Source organism: Columba livia, chromosome Z (genome assembly GCF_036013475.1).
Source record: "Columba livia isolate bColLiv1 breed racing homer chromosome Z, bColLiv1.pat.W.v2, whole genome shotgun sequence".
NCBI lineage: Eukaryota > Metazoa > Chordata > Aves > Columbiformes > Columbidae > Columba > Columba livia.
Genome location: NC_088642.1, coordinates 30,767,526 through 30,779,346, shown reverse-complemented (window position 1 = coordinate 30,779,346; position 11,821 = coordinate 30,767,526). Strand labels below are relative to the sequence as shown.

General features: G+C 40.5%; 1 protein-coding gene across 2 annotated transcripts in view; it reads left to right on the top strand.

Annotated features, from left to right (window-relative positions):
* The first annotated feature begins 263 nt into the window (after nucleotides 1-263).
* GRAMD2B (GRAM domain containing 2B) overlaps nucleotides 264-11,821 on the top strand; it is a 44,835-nt gene continuing 33,277 nt past the window's right edge. Inside the window, exon 1 of one of the 2 annotated variants that reach the window (XM_005506696.3) lies at nucleotides 264-481. In XM_005506696.3, the coding sequence (XP_005506753.2) occupies nucleotides 357-481 (125 nt within the window). In that variant the 5' untranslated portion in view covers nucleotides 264-356. The remainder of the gene's footprint in view (nucleotides 482-11,821) is intronic. The other variant, XM_021293304.2, reaches the window with a different exon arrangement.

Below are 11,821 nucleotides of genomic sequence, written 5' to 3'. Positions count from 1 at the left end.
TGTTACAGTTTTTGGTACAGACCTGTCTATGAAACATCATTTGGAGTTCTCGTTTTGCATTCCTTATTTTTCCTAATTAATCAAAACAAGTTACTGCTATTAACAATTATATTCCAAAGACACAGTGAACATAAATTTAATGATTTTTGATTCCAAGTAAAGCTATGAAGTGCTGCAGATGAAAAAGAAAACCACCTTATGATGTCTCATCAATGTGTTACTCATTAACAGGCTTTAAAAACTAGCCTGAGCTGCAGTCACATGAGCATTGCACTTCCTATAGCAGTGAAAGGCTGTGCATGTGAAGAATCGGTCTAGAACTGAACTTGCCTAACTCTGCAGTTAACTCCATTAAAATGATGAGAAAAGGCAGCTCCTTGGAGGACTCAGTTTTTCACTCTGCAAGTCAGAGCAGCTTCCAAAAGTCAAGTAATAGCATGCCAGCCAGCCCTACAGAGAACTCCGGATCAGTATTTATAAGGTAAATCCTGGTGTGTTTGTATGTTCTGTATGTACTTGATGTTGGGAGGTTCAGGGCAGCAACACAGGAGGGCACTGGGACAAGGGCACAGGGGCAAATATACCAGTGAAAATACCCTGAAGAGGAAGGTTAATACGTGAAGGCAATGCATGCAGAGATGATATTTTCACTCATTGTACTGATTGCACTGAGAAGGGGAATGCTACTGTAAAGAATAAATTTTTAAGGGAGGAGAGGGGGGTGTTGTTCTCTCTTTCCTTACCTGTTACACTGAAGTAAGGCTTTGAATGAGTATAGCACTGTACACTAATACACTCAAGTCTTAAAACGACCTCTGCAAGGTCATCAAATACTATCTATGCTATTTGAGTGAATCTCTGTACAAAACAAAGGTAAACTTGGTTAAAACAGAGAATTTAACAAAATATTTTCATGTGTGTTTTGGGCTATATGAAACTTTACAATGCTTATTAAGTTATTTTTCAAGAGAAATGCTACCAGAATCACAAGGAGCATTCATGCAAGCATTCAATGAACAAATACTACTAAAGGGTTTGCTGATAAAAAAAATCATAAACAGTTTTCAAGGGGAAATCTGTTTTCTTACTTTGGATTGTGGACTCACATTGAGGTGGAATTCATTTTAATGAAGAGGTCTGGATAAATCATGTGCATTTTACACAGCATAGACAAATGAGGGAAGGCAGTGTCAGAGGTTTACTTGCTCTTACCACCTACCCTTTCACATCTCTGTAGAAGAGAGGCAAACATGCATGGTATTTATGTCAAGCCATTATGAATAAAATAGGTTTAAAAAGCTACTCAAAGTAGCTTTAGACATGTATTGGTTCTTAACCAACTTGAAAATTCTTTACCAAGCACTGTTCTTAATATCTGCTCAGCAACCAGCCGCCCTAAAGAGTGATTTGGAAGGAGCACCTCTGTATATTCTTTCTGTCGATTCAATGATATTTCTTTGTAGCTGTGCACTAATTTGTTATATGGGGTAATGGCTCATATCACTAATTGGGTCACAAGTATAAATAAGTTTGCTGGCCTCATTGTTTCTCTTTTGAAATGTTATTAGAGCTTTTTGATATTATATCTGCACAACATCCATTCTTCCAACTCAAACATCAAAGAGATAAAAGTCCAACAGTTTGAACAGCAAATAAGGAATCAGAAAATTAAAGTTTTAATTAGAGTTCTCAAAGGCTCTTACCTACAACTAATAACTTAGAACCTGTTTTTTAAAACAACATCCATATGTGGTTTTGTATGCCTCTCTTGATCTTATTTATTGATTAGGTATGGGACATGAGTGCATACAGTGGAGTATGCAGGGTTCAACACAAGTAGGTGATGTTTAACCACTTCTAATTTGAGCAACAGAAAGTTTGCCCTCTTTCCTCTGTCCAGACTTGAACACTGGGCAGACAGATTTACCAACTCTTTTATTTATTATTAGATAACCAGTACACTAAAAGCTACCATTTAAGTTTCGACAGCAACATAATCAGCCCATATAAAGAACAGTGTCCTTTGCCTCAGATTTCTCAATAATCAGCCTGACTGCTAAGTAGCAAGCCGCAGGCGTGGGCCACCTAGAAACCCAGTTTACTCAACTGCTGTTTCAGTAAGAAGGATAATATGACTATAAAGCTGTGCTGAGAAACTATACCTCTATCAATAGCAAAGGTGGCATAGCAGGCTGCAAATACTAGACAATCTAACAAGAAGAATGCATGATTGCACACAATGAGCTAGCAGCTGGACTGAGCTCTCACCAAATGTGCTTTTCACATGTTTGTCATAGTCATGATACACTCAACCAAAACCAGACATGAAAAAACAGGGAAAATGCTTTTGGGAAAAAGAAATTCCAGGCTCTGTGGTTTTAGGTACTATTTTCAATACAGTCCTATTTACTTATGGCATATTTCCCATATATGAAGATACATCCACAGAGAAACTTTACTGAATTACTGATTGCTCTTGTTTATTGTAATTATTCATGCCTGAGGACAAAAACTGACTATATGCCTAAGTTTTTATATACCTCTGTTTCCACCTCACTGTAACTGGCACCATGTGGGTAAGCACAAATTTGCTTACAGAATCCAGAAGGTTATTAACATTTCAGACAGAGGAGCTTACAGTTTATCACCATGGCAGCATGTTATTCCTGACACAGAGTGGAACTGATTTGAGAAGCAAATCAATACTCCAGAGTTATAGCTGAGGTGTCAGCCATGCATAACAGATCACAGATTTGTATTGATAAAAGTATTGGCCGCATGTGTATGCAGCATTTTATCAGCATGAACATATAAAGTTGTTCTGACATTAGAACAAAACATTTTCCAGTAGTTCAGATCAAAACATTGGCGAAAACAATAGGGATTTCAGCCTTCTCTTTGGAGCCCATCTCTAAAATGTATGTGTAATCCCTGCATCCAGATCTCATAAACTTCAGAAAACTCCTAAGCCTTATGGTTTTGACCACTCCTCAGAATGACCCTGAAAAAAACCATATTGAACACAAAAGAATGTTTAAGCAATTTAGATCAGGACTACTGGACACTAGCTCTTTGAATGTCATACTGCTAAGAATGTTAAAACGAACCTTAACAATAATCAAATGCAGGTTGTGTATCAAATACTTGTCAAAAAAAAAAGAAAAAAAAGAACTGAAGATTCATCGTTTGACAGTAACGTTATTAGGTAAAGTTTGTAAATAATTTTTAAAAATACAGAAAAAATACAGTATGTAAAGGTATGTTTTCTAAATGTAAAGTCATGGAAGTGGAAGACGAAAGGGTCCTCAATAATCGTTGCTTTGAAGCTCATATGGTGCATTGCCATGTATAAATCGCTTAAATATAATACTTGCACTTTCATCTGTGATCCAGTAGTAATATTTACCTATCTTTTTCATGCAGCAGAATAAGAGAAAAACTGTGTAACAACTTGTAGCATAAACTGATTGTTTTATGACAGATGAATTTTTGTTTGGACACAGGAAAAAATACCTACATACAGGTTTTTTCCCTGAAGATTTTCGGGTGGGAATGTGAACCTTTTTTAAGGAAACTTACAGGCCCCACTGGACCTGTTGTTTGTGAACAGAGGACTCGTGGGTAATATGTCAGTTGGAGGTGGCCTTGCCCATGGCAACCATGAAATTATCAAATTTTCTATTCTTGGAGAAGTAAGGAAGGTGAGCCAGAGAACTGCTGCCTCGGACTTCCGAAGGGCAGACTTTGACCTGTTTAGGAGGCTTGTTGGCAGAGTCCCTTGGGAGGCATTTCTGAAGGACAAAGGAGTCCAGGAAGGCTGGTCTCTTTTCAAGAAGGAAATCTTAGAGGTGCAAGAGCAGGCTCTCCCCACGTGCCAAAACACGAGCTGGTGGCAAAGAAGATCAGCCTGGCTGAGTAGAGAGCTTCGTCTGGAATTCAAGAATAAAAGGAGAATTTATAAGCTTTGGAAGAAGGGGCTGGCAACTCAGGAGGATTACAAGGATGCTGTGCAGTTATGCAGGGAGAAGATTAGAAGGGCCAAAGCCCAACTAGATCTGAGGATGGCTACTGCTTTAAAAGGGAACAAAAGTTTCTATAAATACATTAGCAACAAAAGGAAGGCTAAGGAGAATCTCTGTCCTCTGGTGGATGCAGGGGAAAACATAGTTGCAGAGGATGAGGGAAAGGCTGAGGTACTAAATGCCTTCTTCACCTCAGTCTTTAACAGTAATACCAGTTGTGCTCCAGGTACCCAGTCTCCTGAGCCAGAAGACAGGCATCGGGAGCAAAAGCCCGAATAATCCAAGGGGAAATGGTGAGTGACCTGCTAAACCACTTAGAGACACACTAGTTTATGGGGCCAGAATCCACCCAAGGGTGCTGAGGGAACTGGCAAAGGTGATCACTGAGCCACTTTCAATTATTTATGAGCAGTCCTGGCTAACCAGGGAGGTCCCAGTTGACTGGAAGTTGGCAAATGTGACATCCATCTACAAGAACGGCCAGAAGGAGGATGCAAGGAACTACAGAACTGTCTGTCTGACCTTGGTGCTGGGCAAGGTCATGGAGCAGATCATCCTGAGTGACATCATGCAGCACACACAGGACAACCAGGTGATCGGGCCCACTTAACATAGGTTTATGAAAGGCCGGTCCTGCTTGACCAGCCTGATCTCCTACGACCAGGTGACCCACCAAGCAGACAAGAGAAAGGCTGTGGATGTTGTGTACTTAGACCAGTAAAGCCTTTGACACCATATCTCACAGCATTCTCCTGGAGAAGCTGCAGCTCATGGCCTGGACAGGTGTACTCTGTGAGGGATGAAGAATTGGCTGGGTGGCCAGGCCCAAAGAGTTGTGGTGAACAGAGACAAATCCAGTTGACGGCCGATCATGAGTGGTGCTCCCCGGAGCTCGGTACTGGGGCCAGTTCTGTTTAATCTCTTTATCAGTGATCTGCATGAGGGGATTGAGTACAACTTCAGTAAATTTGCAGATGACACCAAGTTGGGTGGGAGTGTTGATCTGCTAGAAGGTAGGAAGGTTCTAGAGAGGGATCTGGACTGGCTGGATCGTTGGGCTGAGGCCAATTGTAGGAAGTTCAACAAGGTCAAGTGCCAGGTTCTGCACTTGGGTCACCAACAAACCCACGCAATGCTACAGGCTTAGGTAAGAGTGGCTAGAAAGCTACCTGGTGGAAAAGGACCTGGGTGTGTTGGTCAATAGTGGCTAAGCATGAACCAGCAGTGTGCCCAGGTGGCCAGATGGCCAACAGCATCCTGATTTATATCAGGAATAGTGTGACCAGCAGGAGTAGTGAAGCGATCATCCCCCTGTACTAAGCACTGGTGAGGCCACACCTTGCACACTGTGTTTGATTTTGGGCCTCTCACTACAAGACAGGCATTGAGATACTGGAGAACATTCAGAAAAAGGCAACGAAGCTGGTGAAGGGTCTGGAGCACAAATCTCATGAGGAACAGTTGAGGGAACTGTGTTTGTTTAGCCTGGAGAAAAAGAGGCTGGAGGGGAGACCTTCTCACTCTCTACAACTACTCGAAAGGAGGTTGTAGCATGGAAGGTGTTGGTCTCTTCTCCCAGGTAGAAAGCGATGATAAGACAAGAGGAAACAGACTCAAGTTGCACCAGAGGAGGCCTAGATTGGATATTAGGAAAAAAATTCTTCACGGAAATGGTTGGAACGGGCTGCCCAGGGTAGTGGTTGAGTCACCATTCCTGAAGGTGTTTAAAAGGCATATAGAGGAAGTTCTTAGGAACATGGTTTAGTGCCAGAGCTAGGTTACAGTTGGAATCAATGATATTGAGGGTCTCTTCCAACCTAAATGATTCTGTGATCTTCCAAAGTGTATATTGTCTTTATAGCTCAATTATGAGCACCCAAAACACTGGCAACCACTTTGCTGCTCAAAGGCTTGCACCTGGGATTTGGCATTCACTCTGTGTGGCCTTGCTATGCAAAGCATATCTACATTGTTGTTTGTGTTTTGTTTTGTTTTGTTTTCTCCCAGAGTAATGTAGTACCTATTTCTAAATGAGACAAAAGAGTAAGTCTACCCAGCTCAGTAGAATATCTTATTATTCACAAGCCATGTGATGCAAAGACTGTGAGAGAACTGATAGCATGATTCATTCTTTCACATTATCTTCTATCTCTCACTTTTACCTTCCTCTCCTCAGAGTAAGAACAATCCTTTCATAACCTCCGGCAAGTCTGGGCACTATGTTTTCTTGTGGAAGATTCAACTTATCCTCAAAGAAGCTGTGCTTTCACTTTATCATATAGTTAACACACTATACTGCTACTCTTCAGAGACTGCCAGATAACTAAAGGTTTCTCTCAAAAAAATGGTTACCATATTTAGATATACTATAAATGTTTGCACGCATGTGTGCATACCTGCTTCAAAGAGATATCCATGTATATTCCTTTATCACACACAGCTCAAATAATTACATACACTTTGTCAAGGTTTAATTGCAAGGCAACAATAAACCATGGCAGATACTCTCTGTTAATACCCCCTCCACCTTTTCCTTAGATAGGAAAAAGTGGTAAGGAAGAGAGGCTTCAAGATGGAAAGGTTTTAAAGGCTTTACTAATGCTACTAATTAATAGAGAAAATATACAAAAACAATCTTGGAATTCCCAGGGTAGCAGCTTTGCTCAAAGCTGAGTTGGCGTCACTCCAGCGGCTGCAGGGCTGGCACCCAGAAGTCCTGGGTGGGACATCACTGCAAACAAACTGGATTCAGGGATGCTATGTCTGGAGCCAGGCCCCAGATTTGCAGGCACAACAGGCAGGGTCCTCTTCAGATGCCGGCCATGGTCGAAGAGAGTGAGACCCTCGTGATCACCCTCTTTTATAGGGTGTATGACATGGATGGGATGGAATGGAATACTTGGTCAGTTTTAGTCACCTGTTCTGTCCACCCCTCCTTGCAAACACGCCCATATGGGATGTGTGAAATCTTATCAGTCTTCTTGGTTGGTATCGCAATAAATCTAAACATGAACTTCTTCTGCATTCCATTGTCACTCTTATCAATTTCAGAGTACAGTGTCCAAAAAACATGCAGTTACTTAGAAGAACTTAGTTGAAAAGAAAATTCACTAAAAGAGAACTGGTCTTGTTTTTAATAAAACCAGGACATGTGTATGCATATTATTAGATGAATGTAATGTGTTTGATGTCCTAAACATACTGCTGCCCCTCATTTAAAATTTTTGTTCACATAATCTGTACACAGAGATGTCACCCTTGGATGCCACCCAGGATTTCCTTTGGACATTTATAAGCAGAGGATGACAAATCAAGCTAAACTGATCCACCAGGATAGAACAAGTAATATATTTATTTATCTTTTCCTCCCTAGGTGGACAATACATTAAATGACAGTTATGAATGCAGAAAAATTGATTTCACTGCCATGGGATTTGGTACTTTCATTATAAATGACAAGATCTAGGCATCACAGCATTCTACTAATACCATCCATGAGGCATCCATAGCTTGGGAAGTATGGCACGACTGCTTTTTTTTTCATGAACCAAGAGGAGACACTGACTTGCGTTTTTCAGCAAAGTTCCAACTGGCTGAGTGCCACCTCATAGGTAGCAGAACTGAACTATTACATCACAGGTTGCTTTTTCAGAATATAAGAAGGTTGCCATTAACAATTTGGAGAGAGATGAATGTTCCTTTATTTCACTAGTTCTACTGTGTTTTGTCATTAACCCTCCTTCCCATACTGTTCTTTTGATCAGTATGACACACAGTAAGACACACCGGTTAGACGCATAGCACGCAGCGTGTCTTCTGTGACTCTACAGAGTAAGTTCTGTGAAGGCCACTGGTATGAAAATGGAAGTACATACACATACAATGTGTTATACATTCACCATGAGGGAGGCTGACACCACATTACTAATACCACAGAATTTTTGTGTGAGGATTTATCTCCTTTTTCCTGCTGGTTGCTATAGCACATAACTGTAGTGTTGTGTATTTCATCCAATTGCTTCAGTATTCAGCCATAACAAACAGTCTCAGCAGGCCTCAGCATCTGTGGTGACACAGGCTCTACGTAGCTTTCGTATGCCCTGTGCACTTCCCTGTCCAAAGGGGAGTTCAATTAATACAATAATCCAGGCTCGTTTAAACAAAAACCAGGAACAACTAGGCAGATAGGACTTCTAGCGAACAACTCAGAAGAAACCAATCACCTGACATAGGTGTCTATAAAGCAATCTCCTCTTTTTAAAGCCAAGTAAATTACTAGAACTCTTAATCCAGGCAAGGAATGTGGATTAATTGGCCAAAACTGCTTTCCACTCCTTACAGAATTACACCACTCACAGTGTTCTGGCCCTAGTTATATTCTATAGACTATTCAGGACCTTTATTTACTCCCTTAATTTTGAGCATACTTCAGGTTATGTTACCTGACTTGCAGATGTTTCCGAACATTCCTGCCTGAGGCAGAAGTATCACTGACCCAAGACCAGATCAGGTCTTTGCCTAGCTGGGTCTTGTAACCTCCAAAGACAAGACTCTACAGTCTCTCTGGGCACCCCTATTTTAATGCAGGTTTTGGGGACTCTTTGTCTCTTCTGTTCTGCAGCTTCCAGGCAGTAAACCATTTCACTCTGGCTTATGGCTGACTTACATGTATTCTAGAAACTAAAATTTGTCACTGTTTCAACATATTTCCAAATGTCTATGAGTTTGTGTCTCCTACTATCACAAATCCTATTTCTACGGTATCTAGCATATGTCTGCTTTCCTATCATATTTCAATGGAGTAATATAAGGATGTATTTAGTGGGTCTTTAATCACTGAATGCCTTCCAAGGCATTTGAGTAGCTTTCACAGAATCCTACCAATGCCTAATATCATATAGAAAACTGGAGACTAGACATATAACGACCTCTAATTCAAAAGTAACCTCTATCCGGGTTGTTCAGGCTGTATCACTTTGTAAGTTTTTGCACCTGCAAAGAAGTGCAGAAGATTCTCTACTGAGAAAGAATGTGCTCTAAGTATACAGAATGCCAGAAATCACTATACTAATCTTCTGCTTTGCTTCTTCCCAAGAAAGTTTCCTCACATGTACGAGAGGTGATACACACCGTATAAGCCAAGAAATACTTTATGAACAACCTTAATGACTGAAATAAAACCCCAGGGCACTAAAATACTGCTGATTAAGACAATCTCTAGCCCTGTTTATTTCCAACCAGGTTGTCTTTTTTTTATCTTTCATCAGCAATATCCTATCCAAGAATCTCTAGGCCTTTCCAGCATGTCTCATTGGGCTCCTTTACTCTTCCTTTGCTCATGTCATTCAAGACAGGATTCATAATTATTCTGATAAATTGAAGAAACAGTCTGAAAACAAACCAACCAAACAAACAAACAAAACCAAACCACAAACAAGAAAACAAACAAACAAAAAACCAATAGTGAAATTCAAAAAGGATATGTAGAAGGTCATACTTAGTCAAATCGAATGATCCGCTGCTAATGTACTAGAGGAGAACATCTCAGTTGTCCTTTGTAAAAGCTTCACTAGGTCATAGTGCTTCAACAATTAAACCTGAGCCAGCCTCACACTGCTGTGAAACATGTAAACACTTTACTACAAAACATAAACAATAGTAGCGTGCATAGGACAGATAAAGTAATCCTTTAATCTTGCTTCTCTTCAGCCTTTATAAGGTTTCTGGTGTCCAGCTTGGGCAACTGCACTTCCAAAAAGATCTGAACCTACTAGAGACACTTGACAAAAAAAACAGAAATCCAGAAAATATAATTTATAACTTTTATCTTAGGGTAAAAAGAATGGGGGAAAATGGGAGTCAGGTTTTCACTGTTTTTCATATTGAATGGCTTTAAACCAATGGCTTTAAATTTCAGCAGGAAGGATTCAGAATCATGTCAGAGATTAAGGAAAACTTCACCTTCCAGCAAACATTGGAACTGATTTCCTAGATACACTGCTGACTTTCAAGAACAACTTAGACAAGTGTCTTGTCAGCAATGACACGGGAATAGCAGGCCCTGCCTTGGGATAGGGAATGAACTCCATGACTCAGTGAGTCTCTCCCCATTCTGCCTTTCTGTGATTTCATATGTATCTCAAATAATTTTTTGCAATGAAAGTTTTTCCTGTTTTTTCATCTCTAGTTTTTCATCATTTGCTGTGTTATACAGAATATTGAAGCTCCTGATTATCCAAAACCCTCACCCCTCTCTGAGGCTTAATGTAGTCTCTTCAGAGCTGGAACATGTCAACTTTTGCCTACATAGCACCATAGCACCACTGGTATGCAGGCATTAAACAGTAATCAGTAATTTTATAGTACACTGATTTATCTTTCTCTGCCTAATCTCCACCAGTTAGAGAAAAACACAGTCCAGATTTTCACACAACAATGGGTCTCTGTTGGTGACAGCTTGGTCTTCAAATACTTGCTTTATTGCACCTATATTTGTGAGCGATTATAACTGTACAGTAAAATATCCTTTCTGGGTTTTTTTGTTTACATATTTAGGACTTGCCACATCATATCAAAAGAAAATACAAGATTTTCAAGTATATTGCACCCATATGAGCAGCTGCACATTTGATTGTTTAATATCATGCACTCCGCATACATATTACTGAGAATCCTAGCATTCAGGACTTTTATCAGTTGGGAGTATGTCCTCTTGCTCTGGAGTTGCTGCACTATGCACAGTCCGACAAATCTTGCCCACAGAGTTTCTTTCTCTAATCCTCACAAAAACTTAAGCTGTAGTCATTGCTTATTACTTCCACTGCCTCTAACAGATTATAACAAAATGTACTAAAGAGGCACGTCTTGAAAATTTGCCAGAACCAAGTCCCTGTCAGAAGTTATCACGATATGGAGTGAAGTTTTTAGTAAGTATTTTCATTTTTAGTGTCTAGGCTGCAGGCATCAATTTGTTTGAATGTTAAGCTTCTTCTACAGTTTGTATCTTGATTAATTGAAACAGAGAGCTTTGCATACCTTGAGAATGGAGCCAGACTAAACTAAAATAGAGACTGAGCTCCTGGGATCAAGCAGTTCCTTTCCAGTTCTTGCACTACTGTGGTAGAGGCAATAAACTCTGGAGGTGAGTGGAAAAGCAGTCAGTGGTAGCATTTATGTCCTGTAGCTAAATTTGCCAGAGACTGAAAATCTAAGCACTCAAAAATCAGCTGATTTTAGTTGTTTACATATCTAAAAGTCAGATTCTCATCTACTGTAAACTAGCATTGTTCTGCAGGAGTGGGTAAAGCTACATCAGAGTTATTCAACCACACATCTGCCTTCAGCCTCAAAATTAGGACTAAAATAGCAACTGATGCCTTTCTAGTGCAATGAAAGGCCTCCGAAAAAGAGACATAGGATAGGCAGTCACTTTTCCCACTGATTCTGGACATACTGTACATGCCTCGGTAGTGCACACTGATATGAGACCAATTCCCCGGGAACCCAAAACCTCACACAGGCTGCTACATGCTAGCAAAGGGTCCTGGGTCCAAAAAGACACAGGTGCCAAGTCAGCCTGCCCTGACTCTTTCAGTTCCGGTTCTATTCACAGGCTAGACAGGTGAAATGGGGCCTGTTCTTTTATCCCTTGGATAAATGGGATGCTGCTATACAGCCACAGGTTGCATCTGGCATAAGGAGGTGTGAAAGGCTCTGCAATGCACTGCCAAACCTGATCAGGTGCTTCACATGGGAAGCATAAGGCACAGTTTCACAGGCACTGGACCTAAGAGGTCTGA